Genomic DNA, 24,747 nt, shown 5'->3' on the forward strand with positions numbered 1-24,747 from the left:
ACCGTCTCAACGCGATCGGTGAGAAACGCAGGGGCATCAACCGTCCCATCCGCTGTCTGTTGGTGCACATGTGCGGCGGAGCAGCTCGGCGGTTACAGTCCACCCCTGGTTTGTTCGCGAGCGGGTGACTGGAAGACCGGGGTCCTTGTTAAAATTTCCAACTCAACGGCAGAACGGTGCATTTTTGAACAGAAAAAAGACCTGAGCTGTCAGAGTCTGCTAGAATAATTCTAGATATCGCATTTTCTTCCATTTTAAACGGTTGCTGGGCTGTTGAGGTAGGGGTTTTCACTTTTTGGACCAGGCCCCTGTCTACCCGGTACCTAAGGTTTCGAACTAACAAACAAACCACCTCAGTATTGAACTGTATTTTGGCCCCCAACGAAGCCGCCTGTGCATGCCAAGAGCCCCGAACAAGACCTCGATTGCCGATCTGGCAAAGCAGTCGCTTTCAGTCCCCAATCCCGATACTCATTCAATACGGCACGGGGTGAATGGGTTGCGGGAGGAGGGCAGCCTGGGACTGCGGTCATGTCGTGAAGGGATTGGCCACTTTATGTACGACTGACAGACAGTAGCTGCAGGTCGCTGCCTTTGCTTTGCATGACATTCCGATCCCCTGCTGAAATATGTGTATGTGCAGGAACGGCAACGAGGATCAGGAGGTCTCGGCTTCCCTCAATCTACATGTAAGTAAGTGGCTTTTTCTCGTGCTTGACTTGCCATCGCGCCTGGGCGCGGATATGCCATCTGGTCCTGGACGCTGACGCATTGACTGTGTAGACAAATTCGTCGAGAACCGGGATGGCTACCTAGGTAGGTACATTTGGCGCTCGGGTTACTTATAGGTACAATCAAATTCATCGTCTCTCGCCTCCTGCGGCATCGTCTCGATAAGGTGCCCAGTAAAGTCGTCCTCCTTGGCCCAGGCGAGGTACGCACTGCCCCAGTCGTGAGACCTGAATTTCTCGACCCAATCCGTAGGCATCATCAGCATGCCCACCAGGCCGCTGCAGATCCACACGCCCTGGTCGTTCTCCTGGCCCTCGTAGTCGTTACTGTCCTTGGCGAAGCGGAAGCAGTGCGTGCGGACGTTATCCTTGTGGAACACGACCTTGGGGTGCGTGGCTGCGGGCGTCGGCATCGAGGTGTAGTAGGGGAACTCCTTGGGCGTGTAGCCGAAGCGGAGCCTGTCGTCCTCGGCCACGCGGCTCTCGTAGTCGCCGTGGCAGGAGACCGACACGCTGCGCACCTGGCCCATCTTGGCCCAGACCACTACGTGCTCCCAGTTGTGGCGATGGTTGTAGCTGCCGAAGGGCCAGGCCCAGGCCCAGTCCATCTGGAAGTCGTAGGCGTAGACGAGGGCGCACCAGCCGCGGTTGCAGCGGCCCCGGATGTAGACGTTCTAGCCGCTGCGGTCAAGGGCCGAGCGCGGGCGACAGGTGCCGACGTCGGATGAGGGCTCAAACCCTTCGGACGCGGTGCCGTGGTTGTCCAGAGCGAGGACGTTGTAGCAGCTGTCTGTGTCGAAGGGCAGGAGGGGCTGGAACTTGACCTGGAAGTTATAGGCCCAGTCGACTCCGTCTGCGACAGGGTCCCGCTGCCACTGAATTCATTTGCTACAGGGTCTCCGAGCCAAGGTCGTGGCCACATCTTCCTGCATTAGTACGCTGTACGCGGGTTGCCTCTACTCGGATCCTATTCAGCTAAGGCTTTGAAAACCCCTACCGCGGTCGACGGAGCCAAATCATCGCTCTTGCAACGCTGGAACGAAACTTGAAGGACGTCGGTGTTGTGGGCTATATGCACGAGGGAAAGGTGAACGCGTGTAAGTGTTGCACTTGATCCCCATTCTTCCGCAAGAAATCTCGGAAGGTGATATTCAACTGATGGCCTCAATCCCACCGCCTTTCCTCTTTACCTCGGGCGAGGACAACCAGGTGGTGCAACTTTCATTCAGAAGGAGGACTTACAAGGCGTCGTCATGATTCTCCTTGGGCATGGGGCGCAACACCGCAAAACTCAACGAGGTACTAGTATAGCATTCATTTAATGGTAGCTCGAAAAAAGAAATTAGAGAGGGGTTGCCTCTAAGAACTGAGTAATGCCTAGTACCTACTTACGCGGAGTCGGATGCCATATTTCACAAGCGCGGTGCTATAAATCCTACTAGAGATCTATACCTTCAGCGAGAACGACCCCGGTCGCCATTTCCTTTGCCAACCTTTGTCTTCTCCGACGCACCCACCATCTCCGGCGGTGTTCCTATTACTGCGGAAAGAGTCTCCACATCGCTCATTTCGGTGTGGTCCAATGGTGCCCCCATAGCCACGGCGGTTGTCTTGGGTGTGGCGCTCGGTTTTCTATCACTGTCCGTCTCCATCTTCGGGCCGTAGTGCTGACGTGAAGTCCGATTTTGTAGAACACTACCTACCTGTAGGTATATCATCTGTCAGCCGAGCCATACTCGTTCGATCGAAGTCGCTCACCAAAAGCCTGTAACTGATTGTGTGCAGAAGCAATTATCGAAATAGTGTCGAAAGGATCTCAGGAATGAAAATGCGAGGAGGTGCAAGCATGGCAGGTTTAAGCCAAGCTCGTGGCCTTCATCGCCGCAAGTGTGAACCGCGATGGGTTCGGCTTCCCGCCAACCTGATGAGATGTGCGCTTGCATGTGTGCCAGGGGTTTAGACTGCGCGGGTTCTGTTAACACCGAGAGTGATATGTATGTTGCCCGCCCGAGATGTACTTATGGGGGCGGCCTAGGACTGCGGAAACTTGAGGCCACGCGCAGGCCAAAAACAGCAGTCCAAACCGCGGCACATGTAGTCTGGGTGGAATAGCATCTCAGCCTTAAGAGACCGTCTCGTTAATAAGTATTATAACCTACTGTACAATTAAACCTCATTGTAATTAAAGCGATATTGCTTTCTAGAGCTAATTATATATCTCTAATTACAAAGTTTAGAGAGATAACCATCGTTACTACTTAATAAATCATATAACTAATCATAATGTCGATGTACCTATAATTATAATTATACCCCTCTAGGAAATATCTTTAGTTATAACTATTGAACCCTAGAGTTCAGATTACTAGTGCTGTGGCTATCTGGGGGGCTCTACAGTACTGTAATTGAATTTGTATAGCCTGTAGCTATATACTGGTATCTTGGTTGTAGCGGTACGATTACTGGGTGGCCAGTTATCTTAGTTTGAAGAAGGTTAGTTCTTCTTTTTACTAAGTGTTGGTTTCTCCCAAGTCGAGCTACCCTACACCTACCCTGCACCTGGGTTTCCCAAACGAGCTACCCTATACCCGGTTATTCCCAACCGGCCTACCCTACACCGCTTAGCATCCCAAGCAACCTACCCTATACCGTAGTTAGCTCCTAAACAGCTTACCCTATACCGCTTAGCCCTAACCGGCCTACCCTATACCGGTTTTTAAGGTAGTAGTATAAGTAGGCCCGGGTACTTCTAGGTGCGGCTGTGAGTAGGTAAGCCCATTTTTAGTTAAACCTATATAAATAAGTTTTATAGGATTTAGCTTTTTACTACTAAGACCGCTAGGCTAAATTCGGTACTATACCTTAGTTGGTAGGTATATAAGAAGGAAGTAGTAAATCTAACTCTAGTAGTTAAGATAGTAAATATAGAGGCATTTCTAAAATAATAGTAGTCTATCTACTAAATTAACTACTATTATAGGGCCTAGGTGTCACGGTCATGGTCGCATGCAGGGCTATGTGGGGGCTGCGCGGGAAGCGCCCCAAGCCAATCATTAAGAATGGGCCTCCGGCCAATCAGCAGAGGAACGGAGGGAACGACTACCGTTCCTCAGGTGCCATAAGGAACGAAGGGAACGGCTACCGTTCCCTATGTTCCTAGGGAAAAGTACGAAGGTACCTATGGACTTAGATAGTATATAGTCACTCGTTCTGGAGAGCTCTGGGAGTTCTCCAGTTAGCAATCACAACTACAGTTCGCTACAAGATCGAGAGCCTACTGTTGAGACAAGTCTTTGTTGTGCACCTTTTGGCTGCACCGAACCTAAGCACCCTTGAGAGAATACCTTCGACCGATACTGAACCCTAACAGGACGGGTCCAGAGACAGGTTCGTCACACGTTGCTAACTCCCTTTGATCTGTTACAGTTCAGGCTCGAAGGTAAAACGATATGGCGACTCAACCGACGCCGGGCCAGATCACGGCCGCGCTTCAGAGAGTCACCGAACGACTCGATGAAACTGAAGAAGAGCTTGCGAAGACCAAGGCCAGCAACGCGGCATTGGCAGCCCGACTTGCGGCGACCGAGGTCCACACCAAGGACCCGGCCAAGACGAAGGTCAAATTGGAGCAACCCGAGAAGTACGGGGGCGACCAGGAAGCCTTGCCAGGTTGGATCACGGCGATGCGGAACTACCTCGACCACAACTCGCACCAATTCGCCACCGAGGAGTCCAAGACCAGATACGCCGCCACCCGACTCAAGGACAAGGCACTCAAGTGGTTCACGGGAACACTGAGTGATTTCCTCGGCGGAGCAATCCACAAACCCTTCACCAAAAAGGTCTTCGAGAACTACTCCGAGTTCGAGAACGAGATTCAGAAGGTGTTCGGCGACAAGGACGAGAAGTTGCACGCCCAGGAACGGCTAGGACGGCTGAAGCAGACTAGGTCAGCCACCGCCTACGCCACGATTTTCCGACAAGACTCCATGAAGGCAGAGATAGACGACGAGGGGCTGATGCACCTGTTCTACGGAGGGCTGAAGGAGGAGGTCAAGGACGAGCTCTACAAGGAGAGCCGACCCGACACGCTCGACGAGTACATCGCCATGGCTGTCAAGATTGACGACCGACAGTTCGCCCGCAAACAACAGAAGAAGGGCAGCGAGATTCAGCGATCCCCAGGCTACCACAAGCCCAACGACAAAAAGAAACGCCAGCACCAGAGCACGTCATACGGCACGCACTCGGGACCCATGGACGTCAGCGCTGCCCAGGCACAGTGGGCAGGAAAGAGAGATGGTGCCAAGGACAAATCAGGCATCACCTGTTACAACTGCGGAAGGAAGGGTCACTTCAAACGTGACTGCCGCAGCAAGAAAGAGTGGAGACCGGTTCCAGGGAAGGAAGCTGCCACCATCGACCAAGACACGGTCGGAAGAAGAACCCGGTTTCTGGAGGTCGCAGCCGCCAGCTACACGCAGGACGACCTCGAAATCGACATTGACCGAGTCATCGAGCAGGACGATGAACTCACCGACTCGGATCAAGAAGACTTGAGGAGCAGCAACCACCAGGAGGGAAATGACACCGCCCATCACGCTTTCATCGAAACGGATGACGAGGGAGAACTGGCTCCCCCGCGGTACATCCGACAAGTCGCTGAGGACTGGGGCATCACCCTGGTTCAGCAAGAGGACGGGCAATGGCGAACCCACGAGGGTGAAGGAGGAGTCAGCCCGAACCTCACCTTCCTACAGCAGAGGGTCCTAAGCCAACGGCAAAGGATCGAGGAGTTGTCGAGAGAGAAAGAAGAACTCGAGCAGCTTCTCCAAGCAAGGAACGACCAGTATGGACAACTTTGCGCGGAACTCGATTTCGCCAGAGAACGAGTCCAAGAGATCACCGAGGCCAACAACAGGGCCGGGGATCACGTCGAAAAGACATTAAGAGAGGCACAGGCCTTGCAGGACGACATCCGCCAGGCACTTCCGCATCACACACCGTGGGATGGACCCACCGAAGAGGCGGAGGAATACGAAAACGGAGTGCGATATCCCGAGCAACTTTTCGACTACGCACAGGAGCAGAATGCGGCGAAAGGAAGGAAACAACAGAACTGGGAAGAATACTGGACTCGACATCAGCACATCGTGCGCACCGGGCGACAAACCTCCGACCTTGAATGGTGGGGTTTCCGGGGCGAGAACAACACGGAGGGATTCCAGTTGTTGCCAGAAGACCACGAGCGGGTGAACCCACGAAAAGAAAGTCACATCTACCTGCCCTGGTTCCAGTGCATCGCGCACGAATGTCGGTACCACTTCCAGGACAAATTTCGCAACAGTTTCTGGCCCACGAGGGAAGAAAAAGGAATGCAACCCCTACCCATCAGATGGGTATACGACAGCGGCGACGCTCCCGCAGGCATGTTGTGGGACACCCAACGCACTCACGAGGGCAGGCTGAGGGTTAGACCCAAGGCAGCCTGGCCCCGACGCTGTATGGCGGGCGTAGGAGTCAACGAATGCCGAAGCGCAGACTGCCTACCACACGCCGACGAGAAAATCTGGGGATACATGGAACAGCAATCCCAGAGGAAGCCACACCAGAGGACGAGAGCGTCCCGAAGGAACGAGAGGCGCCCAGTTGAGGCATGGGCGGCCCAATGGCTCCAAGAACACCAGACGATTGACGCCGCAAGCCAAGGTGCGGACAGGGACGCCTTGAAACACCACGAGAGCTTGGGAAACGGCTCAGGGCCCTCCGAGGGGCCCGGAAACCTCTAACTCCACAACAACGGAGACAGGCTGCGCAGTACAGGAAGAACTGGCGCAAGCAGAAGCCTTACAACGACCTCCCAGCAGACGAACACGAAGTAGCTGCTGTACGAAGCACCAAGCCAGACAACAGGCTCTGGATCACAGCGCGATGGGGGAAGATCGAAGCCCTCGCGTTAGTGGACGGAGGAGCGCAGATGGATCTCATTGCGCCCACATTTGTGAATCAACTCAGAATCCCATGGAGGATCAAGAAACAACCACACGTCGTCAAAGGACCATTCGACACACAATGGGTACGACGAGAGACAGAACCACTCGACATTGAGGTGGAAGGAAAAACCACCCAAGTGGTGTTCGACATCGTGAACATGGGACCGAAGAAAGACATGATTCTCGGACGCCCATGGCATGAGGATTACGACCCAGACATCAGTTGGAAGGGAGATGGCCATCTGCGACCGCGGGAACAGCGGGAGCATCCGACCAACTCGATGGGAGAACGCGCAGAACAGGAGCCACGGGAGAGTAGCGGGTCAGAACAAACCCCCTCTACGGGCCCACCGCAGGAAGCAGCCAGTGCAGAACCACGCACTCTGGAGTCCGGAAGAAGCGGCACACGACGAAAGAAGCAGACACGGGAGGAACGAACCATCGCCGTCGTCTCAGTCGACGAGCACGGAATGCTCAAACACGAACAATGGGTCAATCAGCTCGAAGCGGCAAACATCGAGCTGGCAGCAGAAGAAGTCAGGGAACTCGAAGCAGCAAGCATCGAGCCTGGAAACAGCAAGTTCGCGTACTACGAAGGTACGGCGAAGAACGCGAAAACGGGACAGATTCCAGACGATTACAAGGGACACCCGGCGTTCACGGCAAAACATCTTGCAGGGCTACCAGACCACGGACCTTGGGATCACGAGATCAAACTCAAGGAAGGCGCCCAGTTGAAATTTTTCAAGGTGTACCACACCAACGAGAAGCAAGATGCAGAGTTGAGGAGCTATCTCGAAAAGAACCTCGAGATAGGACACATCAGACCATCGACATCTCCAGCGGGCTACCCAGTCCTCTTCGTTCCAAAGAAGGATGGGAAACTCAGGATGTGTGTGGACTACCGACAGTTGAACGGCGAAACGGTGAAGAACCGCTACCCACTGCCACTGATCTCGAGGCTTCGAGATCAACTGTCAGGGGCACAATACTTCACGCGTCTCGACCTTCCGACAGCGTACGCCCACATCCGCATCAAGGAAGGAGATGAATGGAAAACGGCCTTTCGGACACCCTATGGGCACTACGAGTACCTCGTCATGCCGTTCGGGTTGACCAACGCACCAGCGACGTTTCAAGCCGCTATCGACCACGCAATTCGACATTGCCTCGATAAATTTGCAGTCTGTTATTTGGATGACATTCTCATCTACTCCAAGACACTCGAAGAACACAAGAAACATGTGCAGCAGGTGCTGAATGCACTGCACGAGCACAAGTTGTCAGTCAACAAGGACAAGAGCGAGTTTCATGTCAAGAAGACAGTGTTTCTGGGTTACGAGATCTCTCCAGGATGGGTCAAGATCGAACCCGAGAAACTGGAAGCTGTCAGGACGTGGCCGACACCAACAAACGCCACAGAGGTTAGGGGGTTTATCGGATTCGCCAACTTTGTCAGGATGTTCATCAAGAACTTTGGCGATATCGCGAGACCTCTACACGAACTTACCAAGAAGGATGCCACATTCCAGTGGAAGCGGGAGCACGAGCAGGCTTTCCAGCGGATCCGCGATGCCATCATCGCCGACCCGGTGCTCATGCTGCCCGATCCAAGCACGCCTTTCGAAGTCGAGGCTGATGCTTCGGACTTCGCGATCGGAGGACAACTTGGTCAGAGGGACAAGGACGGCAAGCTTCATCCAGTTGCGTTCTTCTCCAAGAAACTCGAAGGACCAAGGCTTAACTACCCGATCCACGACAAGGAGCTTCTCGCAATCATTGAAGCATTTCAGGAATGGAGACCATATCTCAGCGGCACGACGCACGAAGTTCAGGTGTACACGGATCACAAGAATTTACGATACTTCACCACCACCAAGGTGCTGAACGGACGACAGACTCGATGGGCAGAATTTCTGTCCGAATTCAACTTCACGATCCACTACAAGAAAGGCTCAGAGAACGCACGAGCGGACGCCTTGAGTAGGAGAGCGGATCACCACGACAACACATCCGAAGTCTCACCACCATTGCTACATCAACAGACAGACGGATCGCTACGGCACGCTTCCCAACCGACTGAAGACTACGAGATCGCAGCACTTCAGCAACAGTCGGAAGATCCCGAAGCCAGGCCTCTGCAACCGTTTGTAGAATGCTGTGCGACCTTCAGAGAACAAAGACTGGAACGAGACTTCCAGGGAATCATCGCGGACGACAAGCGCGATGCATGGCAGGAAGAGCCAGAATCCAAGATCGCAGGGTTGCGACTTGAAGGGACGAGGCTCTGGTACCACGACAAGGCCTACGTCAGGCTTGGTGACCAAAAGGAGCTCATTCAGAAGATCCACGAGTCAAGACTCGGGGGACACATGGGAATCGGCAAGACAATCGCGAAAGTCAAGCAGAACTACGACTTCCCAGGAATCAAACAGGCGACAGAAGCAGTCCTAGCAGAGTGCGACCGCTGCGGACGAAGCAAACCAGGACGACACAAACCATATGGGCTGTTGCAACCATTGCCAGTCGCAGAACGACCATGGAGTTCGGTGACGATGGACTTCGTCACCAAACTACCAGTCTCCCAGGACTCAGTAACGGGAGTGGAATACGACAGCATCCTCACAATGGTGGACAGACTCACCAAATGGAGCTACTTCCTCCCTTACAAGGAAACATGGTCGGCAGAACAACTCGCAGATGTGATCTACCGCAACATCACCTCGGTCCACGGATGGCCGGAGGAATGGATCACAGACAGGGACACCAAGTTCGCATCAAAATTTTGGCAGGCTCTGATGACAAGATTGGGTACGAAGAGTAAGCTTTCAACCGCTTACCACCCACAGACGGATGGACAGACGGAACGACTCAACCAGGTCGTCGAGCAATACCTACGGTTGTACGTCAATTTCCAGCAGGATGACTGGGTCGAGCTGTTGCCAACGGCACAACTCGCCTACAACACCACCGTCACGGAGACCACGAAGGTCACGCCATTCTTCGCGAATTACGGCTACGAAGCAGATTTGCGACAAGGGCCCGAGGTTTCGGTGCCCAGAGCGGCAGTCAAAGCCGACAAGATGAGCTCGCTGCACGCGATGCTCAAGGAGGAACTCGAGTTCGTACGAACCAGGATGAAGAAGTTCTACGACAGAAACAGGCTCGAGGGACCTCGCCTAGAAGAGGGGGGCAAAGTTTACCTCATTTCTCGAAATCTTCGCACAAAACGACCAAGCAGGAAGCTCGACTTCCGCAAAATCGGGCCGTTCAAAATCGACAAAAAGATTTCGGAGAACAATTACGCACTCGCGTTACCCTCGACAATGCGACTACGGACCAACGTTTTCCACATCTCGCTTCTGGAACCAGCGCCCAAGGGCGCACGACTCGACAAGGACGCCGAGGCAGAAGATGAAGAGGAGGAATGGGACGTTGAGGAAGTCCTAGACTCACGCATCATGAAAGGACAGTTGGAGTATTTGGTCAAGTGGCTGGACTTTGGTCCAGAAGACAATTCATGGCAACCAGCTACGAATCTCAACTGCCCCGAGAAACTCCAGGAGTTCCACCAGAGGAACCCGGATCGACCAAAGGAGGCGTCAAGGACCAGTCGAAGTCGGCAGGGAAGTCGGCGAAGGAAGCACTAAGCAACGGTTAGGAACCAACGCCACGCAACACGGCAAACACGAACCTCGGAACCCAGGAAGGGTCGGACAAAGCCTCCTCAGGAACAGGCTCCACTGTTGACTGAGCAGCAGCATTCTCAGCCTCTCGTCGCTTCGACTCTTCTGTTTCCTGCCGCTCCAGTTCTTCCAAATCCTCGATGGTAGTGACACCACGGGATAAGGCACGAGACATCTTCTCAGACCACCTTTTCTTCGAGAGACGAAGACGATTTATCTTCGCGTCCAGTTCAGCCCGTTGGCGCTCGGCTTCTTCCATTTCAGCGTCCAACTTATCGTACTGGCTAGTGATACGACGCAGTTGCTGCAGAGTAACGCCTTGAGCGTCACAGTGAGGCTCATGGTGAGAGACGCACTCATAACAACTCGCGGAGTCGGAGGGAGACGCCTTGCACGTGTAACCCCGAGATTCACAGAAGGAACAGGAACGCTTCATGGTGATGGCGTTTCGGAGGATGGCTTCAAGAAGGGCGTCGCGTTGTTCAGCTTTCTTTTCAGCGGTCAACGACCTGGTGGGTTTCTCCACGCGATTCCCCATGATGATCAGCAGGGTAAGGGGGTAAAGGAAGAAGAGTACCCACCTGGGATTCGGGCTGTTGGCGCTACTTAAGGGATGGGGAGGTTGGCAAGTCTTTCGGGACGCAAGACCTGGAGGAGGGGCATCGTGTCACGGTCATGGTCGCATGCAGGGCTATGTGGGGGCTGCGCGGGAAGCGCCCCAAGCCAATCATTAAGAATGGGCCTCCGGCCAATCAGCAGAGGAACGGAGGGAACGACTACCGTTCCTCAGGTGCCATAAGGAACGAAGGGAACGGCTACCGTTCCCTATGTTCCTAGGGAAAAGTACGAAGGTACCTATGGACTTAGATAGTATATAGTCACTCGTTCTGGAGAGCTCTGGGAGTTCTCCAGTTAGCAATCACAACTACAGTTCGCTACAAGATCGAGAGCCTACTGTTGAGACAAGTCTTTGTTGTGCACCTTTTGGCTGCACCGAACCTAAGCACCCTTGAGAGAATACCTTCGACCGATACTGAACCCTAACAGGACGGGTCCAGAGACAGGTTCGTCACACTAGGCCTTATAATTACTACTGGAAGCTAAGTAATAGTATTGTATATTACTTCTCTAAAGTATATTATAAGCTTTGTTAGTATATATACTATAGGGCCTTACCTACCTAAATCTCAATAGGTTATAAGCCTGGAAAAGTACTATTTCTAGCTATAGGTTTATAAATTGCCCTGTAATTTAGAGCCTTTGAACGCTATATACTTAGCCTGTTTCTACTATTTATAGCTTAGAATCCTTAAATCCTTTATTCCTTTAAACTAGAAACTACTATAGGAACTTTAATCTATAGATAGACCTCCTAGTATAAGGTTATTAACTATACTAGATAGCTGATAGTTAATATAGAGCTTCTAGGGGCTTATATTTTAACTTTTCTAATAAAGCCTAAAACGTTAGTTTTCTTAAAGAGATAGAAGAATCTTGTGACGGCCCGGCGCAGTCACAACAAGGTTGGTTACGTAATGAGCCACTTATACACTGCCCCACCCTCGGCACCGGGGGATCCACCTTTGGCGCATCCACTCTCGACACATCCGCCAATCAGCACGCTTGGTTCTGAAGCATCCACTTTCATTCACTGAATACCAAGACAGGTCCCTTGTTGATTAGATACAGGGGCTCTGTATCTGGGAACTATCCAGGAACCTGTGAAAGCAACAGCAACAGCGACCGACCGGAACCGACCGTCCCCTCGTCTATAAAAGGCCGCTGTTTCTCCCCTGGAACCGCACTTAGTTTAGTTCTTTACTTTTAGTTGTATTTTCGTTATTGGGTACAACCTTCAGGCTCGTCCTAAGTTCATTTGTGCACGCCGTGACACTACAACTAAAAGTCACTTCACCGGCCGGCGACGGCGACAGAACATCCATCAAGATCTCGACAGAAGACCCGCGGGGCAACACAACAGAAGACCTATTCAGGCACACTCGACTATGGCAGTCCCATCAAAGGATCCAAAGGGGAAGCACCCTGAGGATAACGGCTCCGAGGAGCATCCAGACAGCAACCCCCTGGCAGTAGTCCGGGAGCGGGTTAAACCCCTCGAGGGAAACTATAACCGAACCGACGATGAGTCGGACACCATTGCTTTCTTCCGGCAGATTGGTTTAACTCTCAGCAGCAGGCATTCGATGGCCCACGTCGACGGGCATATAGGCAGCTACCCTCTCCCGGACCTCTATAACCGACTCGCACAGAAGGACCTTGAAGGCGAGGACATCGTTAAGGAATTTGCTAAGAGGACTGATAACCTCCTTAACCAGACCCCTCTCCAGCTCTGCGATTCAGACGGAGAACTCGACGAGATCAACCAGCACTGGGTCCGCTTGGACCTAGGCCGTACTCTCTTGCTAATCCATAGGCTCTTCGCACAGCGGGATGCAGCGATCTCTCTTTCCCAGACTCTCCACCGGGTATCGATCGATAACCAGCTCCTGTTCCGACAGACCTTACAGCGGGTTCGAGAGCTGGAGGCTAACCCCGACGCGGCAAAGGAACAGCAGATCCTGGACCTCATCGAGGCCCGCGACCACTTGAACTCCCTGCTGGCCGAGGCCCAGGAGGAGGCAATTGCGGCTAGCAGGGAGGCCCGAGGGCTCCGGTCGAAGCTAGCTCAACGCAGCGACCCGAATCACCCCCAGGCCAGCGTGGAAGACGACGACCACAACACTCAAGGCTCCCGGCACCGGAGCGCAAAGATCAAGGACCCGGACCCTCTGACGATGGACGACGACCTGACACTTAGGGTTTGGAGGGGCCAGATGAACCGGAAGCTCTCCGGAAACGCCGACTGGTTCCCTACCGAAGACCATCGATTCGCCTACGTCACTGGCTTGGTCAAGGGCACAGCACTCCAGCACCTCCAGACCTATATCGATGAGACGAACGAGGACCGTTTTACCACTGTTCAAGAAGTCTTTGAGTACCTGGAGGATACCTTCAAGGACACAATGGAGATCCAGAAGGCCGAACAGAGCCTGGAGCAACTGACGATGTCTGGCAGCGACAAGTACCAGGACTTTGCTTCGAAGTTCATCCTCTACGCGACTCAAGCCAAGGAGCCGAAGTCAAAATGGAAGAAGGAGTTTAACCGGCGGCTAACTTACAAGCTGCAGACCGCTCTCGCCCGGGATTACATCAACTCCGGGATCGACTTCGAGGCCTTCCGGCATCTCGGTGCGGAGATGGCCCTCCTACACGAGCAACAAGACTTCGCTCGCCCAAAGAAGAAGGAGAAGGGTTCTACTAGCGGCACAAGAGCAGGCTCTGGTGCTCCTGCTCGCGGTGGCACCCCGGCTCGACAAGGTTCAGGCACCCCAGCCCCTGCTGGAGGCAGAGGCGCCACTCCACGCCTCAGCCAGGAGGAGAAGAACCAGCTGATGGCCGAAAACAAATGCTTCTACTGTAAGGAAGTCGGCCACTCGTCCAGGGACTGCACGAAGCGAATGGCAGCAGAGATCCGGCGCCTCGGTACGGGAGCTCCCACCACAGCTCCGACACCCGCTGCAGCACCTACTCCGACTACTCCTCCGGCCCCAGAGGCGGAAAACTAGCTGCCCTGGGACAAGCCTCCCTACCAGGGCGATTTGATGTACGACTATCGACAATCAAGGTAGACCTCCAGAAACTGATAGGCGGGGACAGCCTCACCGTCCCCTGCACCCTAACTAGCAATGGAATTGGAGTTACCTTAACTGCGTTGGTTGATACAGGAGCAGACCTCTATACCGCGATCGATCCCTCAGTGTCCACCGAGATAATAAAGAAACTAAACCTCATCCGCGTCCCCCTCGGGCGGTCGATCCCCGTAACCGACTACCACGGACGCCCCGGCACCCCGATCACCTCAGCACTGGTCTCGAACCTCTGGGTTGACGGCCGAATGGAATACTCGGCGCCCATCCTCGAAACCCCTCTCGGACCAAGCCAGCAGATGATCCTGGGCCGAATTTGGCTGGCGATCCACGGCGTGCTTCCCGATGCAAGGCACCGACGACTCGTCTGGCCACCCGAAAGGTCACGTGACACCCACCACCGGGTAATCGAGATTCCCTACGAAAAACTGCGTGCGCAGCCTGTCGACCCGGCACACCAGCAGGATATGCAGCGGCGCGACGGCGCGATCGAGAAACAGGACCGCCGACAACAGGAACAGCGGACCCTGAGCCTCTTGAAAAGGAAAAAACCCGATCCGCCTACCCTGGACCTACCCCGCACCGAGCAGCTACCCTGCACCGAGCCCGCCGGCCCGTGCGACCCACTGCACCCTGGTCGGGGAGGACATAAGGGGGCGCAGAAAGCGACAAGCACGGACCACCATTACAAGCACGAACAAAAGATGGCAAAGGCGCTGCGGGAACCTTACAGCGCTGACCCCCCTAAGGAACGAACGGTTGCAGAAGGGCTCCAGTGGGAATGGAGCCAATACGAAGACACGAAAGGCCTTGAGACCGCTGCCCGCGCAGTAATGATCAGCGCTGTAGCCATGTCTACGATGCTGAAGAGGAACCCGGGGCACCAACACAGCTTCGTATCAGTGGGAATCAGCTCTATCAACTCCATTCAGAAGGTGATCGATCACAAGAAAAGGCTCCTCGAGGGAGAAGACGAAGATACACAGAGGGCGATGGAGGCGGCAGCAAGCAAGCATCCCTACCTGGAAGAATACGCCGACGTGTTCTCGAAGAAGGAATCAGACAACCTACCACCACACCGAGAAGCGGACCACAAGATCGAGGTGGAAAGCAAACAGGGCTTGACAACCAGTCCACTGTACGGGCACACCCTGACCCAGCTGGAAGCCCTGAAGGCCTATCTAAAAGACTGCTTGGAGCGCGGATTCATCGAGCCCTCCTCGGCTCCCTTCGCCTCCCCGGTACTGTTTGCATTGAAATCTGACGGGTCATGGAGGGTTTGTGTGGACTATCGGAAGCTGAACGCGCTGACAACCAAGAATCGGTACCCCCTCCCGCTAATTGACGATACCCTGAGACAGCTGGGAAAGGCCAAGATCTTCACCAAGCTAGACATCCGACAGGCGTTCCACCGCATCCGAATGGACCCAGAGAGCGAAGACTTAACCACCTTCCGCACCCGCTACGGGCAGTACAAATATAAGGTGATGCCGTTTGGGTTGTGCAACGGCCCGGCAACCTTCCAGAGCTTTATCAACTCACAGGTGTTCGAGTTTCTAGACCATTTCCTGACGGCTTACATCGACGACCTCATCATCTACTCGGACAACGAAGAAGAACATCAGGAGCATGTCAAAAAGGTACTCCAGAAGCTCCGAGGAGCTGGCCTACAAGCAGACCTCAAGAAGTGTGAATTTCACACCACCGAGACTAAGTTTTTGGGATTCATCGTGGGAACCGACGGCATCCGAGTTGACCCCCAGAAGATCGAAGCCGTGACCTCTTGGCAGACCCCAGCGACGGTGAAAGGAGTTCAGGCCTTCCTCGGGTTCTGCAACTTCTATCGCCGCTTTGTGGAACGATACGGCAACATTGCGAGACCCCTACAGAAGCTGACAATGAAGGATCGAGCTTTCCAGTGGACCGACGATTGTCAGGAAGCCTTTGACCACCTGAAGAAGGCTCTGACCACGACCCCACTCCTTGTCCACTACCAGATCGAGCGCGAGACCCGCCTGGAGACAGACGCATCCGACGGGGTCATCGCGGGAGTTCTCTCCCAGAAGGTTGACGAGCTTTGGAGACCTGTTTGCTACTTCTCCAAGACAATGAACGGCCCGGAAGGCAACTATCCCATCCACGACAAGGAACTCCTCGCTATTGTCCGTGCCTGCGAGGAATGGTATCCCCTGCTCCTGGGCATCCAGAAGAAGTTCGAGGTCTTGACAGACCACCACGCCCTCCAATACTTTATGACCAAAAGATTACTAAACGCCCGGCAAGCAGGTTGGTCGGAGTTTCTAGCACCCCTAAACTTCGAGATCAAGTACCGGCCCGGCAAGATGAACGCGGCAGCGGACGGCCTTTCCAGGAAGACGGAGGACCTTACCACCCAGAAGGCGATCCAAGCCGCTTACCGAACACAGACCCTTTTGCCGGCTCACAAGTTAGACCCACAGGTGTTGAAAGAGTTTCAGGAGATCAGCGAGCAAGAACAAGACCTCCTGAACACGCAGGAGCCTCCGATCAGCGTCCAAGCCTGCAAGATCTGGAGCATCGACACCGACGACGTTGAAGGACGTCCCCAGGGGGTAGACCTCATCGACAAAATCCTGCAAGCGAATCGAGGAGCCGAGAGCCTCGAGTCGTTCCGAGAGATGGCAAGCAAGCCCGGCAATGACACTGACTGGACCATTCAAGAAGGACTCCTCCTGAAGGGAGGAAGGTTGGTAGTAGCAGGAGAGGACAACCTGCGTACCCACCTGTTGGCCGAGATCCACGAGCAGCTCCCTACTGCTCACCCAGGCCGAAACAAGATGCGGACCCTCGTTCGGCAACGGTACTACTGGCCAAAGATGTTCTCGGACATCGATACTTTCGTCCGCAACTGCCTCACCTGCAGGAGATCACACAAGCCGCGCGACAAGACACCCGGGCTCCTGAAGCCCCTAGACATCCCGAACCGACCCTGGCAGCACGTTACGATGGACTTTCACAGCATGCCCGAAGACAAGCAGGGCTACGACCAAGTCTTTGTGGTAGTAGACCGACTGACCAAAAGAGCCTATTCCCTACCCTGCTACAAGACAACCACCGCTAAAGAGATGGCAGGCATGTACTACAAGTACGTTTGGAGAAACCACGGGGTTCCAGATTCGGTGGTCTCGGACCGAGGCCCGCAATTCATCTCCCACTTCTGGGACGAGTTCTGCCGAATGCTAGGAGTCAAGATCAAGCTCTCCTCTTCCGAGCACCCACAGACTGATGGACAGACCGAAATCATGAACCAGTACCTCGACCAGCGATTGAGGCCCTTTGTCAACCACTACCAGGACAACTGGGCCGAGCTCCTGCCTGCAATGGACTTCGCCCAGGCCATCCTCCCGCACGAGTCTATAGGGCTTTCTCCCTTCGAAGTGGAAACCGGATACCAACCACGAATGTCATTCGACTGGGAAGCCCGTTCCCAACAGTCCCTTTCGGAAGCGGAAACACTCAGCAGAGAGGACGCAGTGAAGATGACCTCCAGGATCCAGGAGGCCGTCCTCCTAGCGAAAGAGCACCTCGAAAAGGCCCAAGCCACCCAGAAAAAAACAGGCTGACAAGCACAGACGCCCGGAAGACTTCAAGACAGGTGACTACGTCATGGTTACGAAGGGAAACTGGCAAACGAATCGACCGAGCGACAAGCTGGACTTTCCGGTCTCAGGGCCGTTTAAGATCTTAGCTAAGAAGGGAGCTTCCTATCTCCTAGACCTGCCCGACACCTGGAAGATGCACCCGGTCTTCTCGCCCGACAAACTGAGGAAGGCTCCGAGCGACCCGCTCCCGGGGCAAGTCCCTACCCCGTTACCACCAGAGGAAATCGATGGGGAGCTGGAATACCAAGTAGAGAAACTGATGGGCTCTCGACTGACAAGGGGGAAACTGGAGTACCTGGCCAAATGGATCGCCTTTGACGACGACCCGGTCTGGTACCCAGCAAGAAACTTTAAGAACGCCCCAGCGGTGGTTCGGAAGTTCCACGAGGAGTTCCCAGAGGCAGCAGGCCCTCCCAAACGACTAACACAATGGGAAAAGGCACACCTCGAGGAACTAGATGAAGAAGACCACCCGGAAGACGACTTTCCGGAGTCACAGGCAAAGGAAGGACCGACACGATCACGAAGAAGGTACAAGTCATGAGGACACGACTCTCTTTTCTTTGGGGGGGGGTAGTGTGACGGCCCGGCGCAGTCACAACAAGGTTGGTTACGTAATGAGCCACTTATACACTGCCCCACCCTCGGCACCGGGGGATCCACCTTTGGCGCATCCACTCTCGACACATCCGCCAATCAGCACGCTTGGTTCTGAAGCATCCACTTTCATTCACTGAATACCAAGACAGGTCCCTTGTTGATTAGATACAGGGGCTCTGTATCTGGGAACTATCCAGGAACCTGTGAAAGCAACAGCAACAGCGACCGACCGGAACCGACCGTCCCCTCGTCTATAAAAGGCCGCTGTTTCTCCCCTGGAACCGCACTTAGTTTAGTTCTTTACTTTTAGTTGTATTTTCGTTATTGGGTACAACCTTCAGGCTCGTCCTAAGTTCATTTGTGCACGCCGTGACAAATCTAACTTAACTTTAAAAGCTAGAGGTTATTGTGACGAACCTGTCTCTAGACCCGTCCTGTGACGAACCTGTCTCTGGACCCGTCCTGTTAGGGTTCAGTATCGGTCGAAGGTATTCTCTCAAGGGTGCTTAGGTTCGGTGCAGCCAAAGGGTGCACAACAAAGACTTGTCTCAACAGTAGGCTCTCGAGCTTGTAGCGAACTGTAGTTGTGATTGCTAACTGGAGAACTCCCAGAGCTCTCCAGAACGAGTGACTATATACTATCTAGGTCCGTAGGTACCTTCGTACCTATGCCTCCTGGATCGTCTTATCCTCAAGACGATCCATCCTGGATCGTCTTATCTATTCCACGATCCCATGGATCGTGAATTCTCCCACACGATCCGCTTCTTATTGGCTGACGCTCCCATCCTTGACGATTGGCTCGGGGCGTCCCGCGCCCCGCTTCCGTGCGTCTGGCACAGTGATCATGACACGATGCCCCTCCTCCGTGCCTTTCGACCCGAAAGGCCCCAACAACCTTTCTGCTTAAGTAGCGCCAGTCAGCCCATCCCTGATGTGCGTGGTTCCCTGTCCTTCTTTCTGTCCTCGCCTTACTGCCGCGATGATGCTGACAAGATGTCGAACCGCGTAAGCAAAACGAAACCCAAACCCTCTACGCCTCATCCCAAAACTATTAAACGTGACGAGTTGCTAGCGCGTATCTTGCGCCTAGGAGTCATTATGCACAAGCCTTGTTCTCGGTGCGAGGAGTTCGGTATTGAGTGCAAGGTGTCCTCCGACGATTCTTTTTCTTGTTACGAATGCACTCGTCGACACGAACCGTTTTGTGATGCCTTGGGTGTAACAGCCCAAATGTTTCAGCGTATCGTGGCTCAACATGATCAAGTTGAGTCGGATCTGGAGCAGGCGGAGGCTCTGGCGGAGGCAGCCAACGCCAAAGTGCGTCGTCTCCGAAATCTGAAAAGAACGTGGCTGGTGAAGATGCAGCGCGCCATTGCTCGGGGGCTCGATTCCATCGAGGAGCTGGAGAAACTGGAGCGCAAGGAGGCGGAGGAGGCGGCGGCAAAAGCAGCTGCCGGTCCCCCGTCGGCAGACCCTTCTTCCGTCGGGCTCCCTCACGACCCTGCGTGGCTTTCAAGGTTCGTTTTTCTTGTTCCCCCCCGTTGTTGGTTGCTGACGATTGACTTAGTTCCTCTGGCGACCCTTCCTCCGGGTTCGATTGGTCCTTGGGTGACCCTCTTGCTGGGGTCGACCTGTCCGTGGGGTTCCCGTTGGTCGATCCGGGTTCCTCTGGTGGAACTCCTGAAGTTTCTCGGGGCAGTTGAGATTGGTAGCTGGTTGCCATGAATTGTCTTCTGGGCCGAAGTCCAGCCATTTGACCAAATACTCCAACCGTCCTTTCGTGATGCGTGAATCTAGGACTTCCTCAACGTCCCACTCTTCCTCTTCGTCTTCTGCCTCGGCGTCCTTGTCGAGTCGTGCGCCCTTGGGCGCTGGTTCCAGAAGTGAGATGTGGAAAACGTTGGTCCGTAGTCGCATTGTCGAGGGTAACGCGAGAGCGTAATTGTTCTCCGAAATCTTTTTGTCGATCTTGAACGGTCCGACTTTGCGAAAGTCGAGCTTCCTGCTTGGTCGCTTCGTGCGAAGATTTCGAGAAATGAGGTAGACTTTGCCCCCCTCCTCTAGGCGAGGTCCCTCGAGCCTGTTTCTGTCGTAGAACTTCTTCATCCGTGTTCGTACGAATTCGAGTTCTTCCTTGAGCATCGCGTGCAGCGAGCTCATTTTGTCGGCTTTGACTGCCGCTCTGGGCACCGAAACCTCGGGCCCTTGTCGCAAATCTGCTTCGTAGCCGTAATTCGCGAAGAATGGCGTGACCTTGGTGGTCTCCGTGACGGTGGTGTTGTAGGCGAGTTGTGCCGTTGGCAACAGCTCGACCCAATCATCCTGCTGGAAGTTGACGTACAACCGTAGGTATTGCTCGACGATCTGGTTGAGTCGTTCCGTCTGTCCGTCCGTTTGTGGGTGATAAGCAGTCGAAAGTTTACTCTTCGTACCCAGCTTCGTCATCAGAGCTTGCCAAAACTTTGATGCGAACTTCGTGTCTCTGTCCGTGATCCATTCTTCTGGCCATCCGTGGACCGAGGTGATGTTGCGGTAGATCACGTCTGCGAGTTGTTCTGCTGACCATGTCTCCTTGTAAGGGAGGAAGTAACTCCACTTGGTGAGTCTGTCCACCATTGTGAGGATGCTGTCGTATTCCACTCCTGTTACTGAGTCCTTGGAGACTGGCAGTTTGGTGATGAAGTCCATCGTCACCGAACTCCATGGTCGTTCTGCGACTGGCAGTGGCTGCAATAGCCCGTACGGCTTGTGTCGTCCTGGTTTGCTTCGTTTACAGAGGTCGCATTCTGCTAGGACCCCTTCTGCCGTCTGCTTGATTCCTGGGAAGTCGTAGTTCTGCTTGACTTTCGCAATTGTCTTGCCGATTCCCATGTGTCCTCCGAGTCTTGACTCGTGGATCTTTCGAATGAGCTCCTTTTGGTCACCCAGCCTGACATAGGCCTTGTCGTGGTACCAGAGCCTCGTTCCTTCAAGTCGCAACCCTGCGATCTTGGATTCCGGCTCTTCTTGCCATGCATCGCGTTCGTCGTCCGCGATGATTCCTTGGAAGTCTCGTTCCAGTCGTTGTTCTCTGAAGGCCGCACAGCATTCTACAAACGGTTGCAGAGGCCTGGCTTCGGGATCTTCCGACTGTTGCTGAAGTGCTGCGATCTCGTAGTCTTCAGTCGGTTGGGAAGCGTGCCGTAGCGATCCGTCTGTCTGTTGATGTAGCAATGGTGGTGAGACTTCAGACGTGTTGTCGTGGTGATCCGCTCTCCTACTCAAGGCATCTGCTCGTGCGTTCTCTGAGCCTTTCTTGTAGTGGATCGTGAAGTTGAATTCGGACAGAAATTCTGCCCATCGAGTCTGTCGTCCGTTCAGCACCTTGGTGGTGGTGAAGTATCGTAAGTTCTTGTGGTCTGTGTACACCTGAACTTCGTGTGTCGTGCCGCTGAGGTATGGTCTCCATTCCTGAAATGCTTCGATGATTGCGAGAAGCTCCTTGTCGTGGATCGGGTAGTTGAGCCTTGGTCCTTCGAGTTTCTTGGAGAAGAACGCAACTGGATGAAGCTTGCCGTCCTTGTCTCTCTGACCAAGTTGTCCTCCGATCGCGAAGTCCGAAGCATCAGCCTCGACTTCGAAAGGTGTGCTTGGATCAGGCAGCATGAGCACCGGGTCGGCGATGATCGCATCGCGGATCCGCTGGAAAGCCTGCTCGTGCTCCTGCTTCCACTGGAATGTGGCATCCTTTTTGGTAAGTTCGTGCAGAGGTCTCGCGAAGTCGCCAAAATTCTTGATGAACATTCTGACGAAGTTGGCGAATCCGATAAATCCTCTGACCTCCGTGGCGTTCGTCGGTGTCGGCCACGTCTTGACAGCTTCCAGTTTCTCGGGTTCGATCTTGACCCATCCCGGGGAGATTTCGTAACCCAGAAACACTGTTTTCTTGACATGAAACTCGCTCTTGTCCTTGTTGACTGACAATTTGTGCTCGTGCAGTGCGTCCAGCACCTGCCGCACGTGTCTCTTGTGTTCTTCGAGTGTCTTGGAGTAGATGAGAATGTCATCCAAGTAACAGACTGCAAATTTATCGAGGCAATGTCGAATTGCGTGGTCGATAGCGGCTTGAAATGTCGCTGGTGCGTTGGTCAACCCGAACGGCATGACGAGGTACTCGTAGTGCCCGTAGGGTGTCCGAAAAGCCGTCTTCCATTCGTCTCCTTCCTTGATGCGGATGTGGGCGTACGCTGTTGGAAGGTCGAGTCGTGTGAAGTGTTGTGCTCCTGACAGCTGATCTCGAAGCCTCGAAATCAGTGGCAGCGGGTATCGGTTCTTCACCGTCTCGTTGTTCAACTGTCGGTAGTCCACACACATCCTGAGCTTCCCATCTTTCTTTGGAACGAAGAGGACTGGGTAGCCTGCTGGAGATGTCGATGGTCTGATGTGTCCTATCTCGAGATTCTTTTCGAGATAACTCCTCAACTCTGCATCTTGCTTCTCGTTGGTGTGGTACACCTTGAAAAACTTCAACTGGGCTCCTTCCTTGAGTTTGATCTCGTGATCCCAAGGTCCGTGGTCTGGTAGCCCTGCAAGATGTTTTGCCGTGAACGCCGGGTGCCCCTTGTAGTCGTCTGGGATCTGCCCCGTCTTTGCGTTCTTCGCTGTACCCTCGTAGTACGCGAACTTGTTGTTCCCAGGCTCGATGCTCGCTGCTTCGAGTTCCCTGACTTCTTCTGCTGCCAGCTCGATGCTTGCCGCTTCGAGCTGATTGACCCATTGTTCGTGTTTGAGCATTCCGTGCTCGTCGACTGAGACGACGGCGATGGTTCGTTCCTCCCGTGCCTGCTTCTTTCGTCGTGTGCCGCTTCTTCCGGACTCCAGAGTGCGTGGTTCTGCACTGGCTGCTTCCTGCGGTGGGCCCGTAGAGGGGGTTCGTTCTGACCCGCTGCTCTTCCGTGGCTCCTGTTCTGCGCGTTCTCCCATCAAGCTGGTCGGATGCTCCCGTTGTTTCCGCGGTCGCAGATGGCCATCTCCCTTCCAGCTGATGTCTGGGTCGTAATCCTCATGCCATGGGCGCCCGAGAATCATGTCTTTCTTCGGCCCCATGTTTACGATGTCGAACACCACTTGGGTGGTTTTTCCTTCCACCTCAATGTCGAGTGGTTCTGTTTCCCGTCGTACCCATTGCGTGTCGAATGGTCCTTTGACGACGTGTGGCTGCTTCTTGATCCTCCATGGGATTCTGAGTTGATTCACAAATGTGGGCGCAATGAGGTCCATCTGCGCTCCTCCGTCCACTAACGCGAGGGCTTCGAATTTCCCCCATCGCGCTGTGATCCAGAGTCTGTTGTCTGGTTTGGTGCTTCGTACAGCAGCTACTTCGTGTTCGTCTGCTGGGAGATCGTTGTAAGGCTTCTGCTTGCGCCAGTTCTTCCTGTACTGCGCAGCCTGTCTCCGTTGTTGTGGAGTTAGAGGTTTCCGGGCCCCTCGGAGGGCCCTGAGCCGTTTCCCAAGCTCTCGTGGTGTTTCAAGGCGTCCCTGTCCGCACCTTGGCTTGCGGCGTCAATCGTCTGGTGTTCTTGGAGCCATTGGGCCGCCCATGCCTCAACTGGGCGCCTCTCGTTTCTTCGGGGCGCTCTCGTCCTCTGGTGTGGCTTCCTCTGGGATTGCTGTTCCATGTATCCCCAGATTTTCTCGTCGGCGTGTGATAGGCAGTCTGCGCTTCGGCATTCGTTGACTCCTACGCCCGTTAGACAGCGTCGGGGCCAGGCTGCCTTGGGTTTAACCCTCAGCCTGCCCTCGTGAGTGCGTTGGGTGTCCCACAACGTGCCTGCGGGCGCGTCGCCGCTGTCGTATACCCATCTGATGGGTAGGGGTTGCGTCCCCTTTTCTTCCCTCGTGGGCCAGAAACTGTTGCGAAATTTGTCCTGGAAGTGGTACCGACATTCGTGCGCGATGCACTGGAACCAGGGCAGATAGGTGTGATTCTCCTTTCGTGGGTCCACCCGCTCATGGTCCTCTGGCAGCAACTGGAATCCCTCCGTGTTGTTCTCGCCCCGGAAACCCCACCATTCAAGGTCAGCGGTTTGTCGTCCGGTGCGCACGATGTGCTGATGTCGAGTCCAATATTCTTCCCAGCTCTGCTGTTTCCTTCCTTTCGTCGCATTTTGCTCCTGTGCGTAGTCGAAAAGTCGCTCGGGGTATCGTACCCCGTTTTCGTATTCTTCCGCTTCTTCGGTGGGTCCATCCCACGGAGTGTGATCCGGGAGTGCCTGGCGGATGTCGTCCTGCAAGGCCTGTGCCTCTCTTAATGTCTTTTCGACGTGATCCCCGGCCCTGTTGTTGGCCTCGGTGATCTCTTGGACTCGTTCTCTGGCGAAATCGAGTTCCGCGCAAAGTTGTCCGTA

At 54.2% G+C, this 24,747-nt stretch overlaps 1 protein-coding gene across 1 annotated transcript; it reads right to left on the reverse strand.

Moving 5' to 3' along the window:
* Positions 1-838: 838 nt before the first annotated feature.
* Positions 839-2,780, reverse strand: B0H64DRAFT_472672 (uncharacterized protein; the record flags this gene model as incomplete). The annotated part of the gene is made up of 4 exons (XM_062807948.1): positions 2,490-2,780; positions 2,245-2,434; positions 1,451-1,584; positions 839-1,405 (listed from the first exon to the last, which is right to left on the reverse strand). The coding sequence occupies exons 2-4, from the start codon at positions 2,381-2,383 to the stop codon at positions 839-841; spliced, it is 840 nt and encodes a 279-aa protein (XP_062663080.1). The 5' UTR covers positions 2,384-2,434; positions 2,490-2,780.
* Positions 2,781-24,747: the final 21,967 nt, after the last annotated feature.

This window comes from Chaetomium fimeti, assembly GCF_033439085.1.
Source record: "Chaetomium fimeti strain CBS 168.71 chromosome Unknown B0H64scaffold_2, whole genome shotgun sequence".
NCBI lineage: Eukaryota > Fungi > Ascomycota > Sordariomycetes > Sordariales > Chaetomiaceae > Chaetomium > Chaetomium fimeti.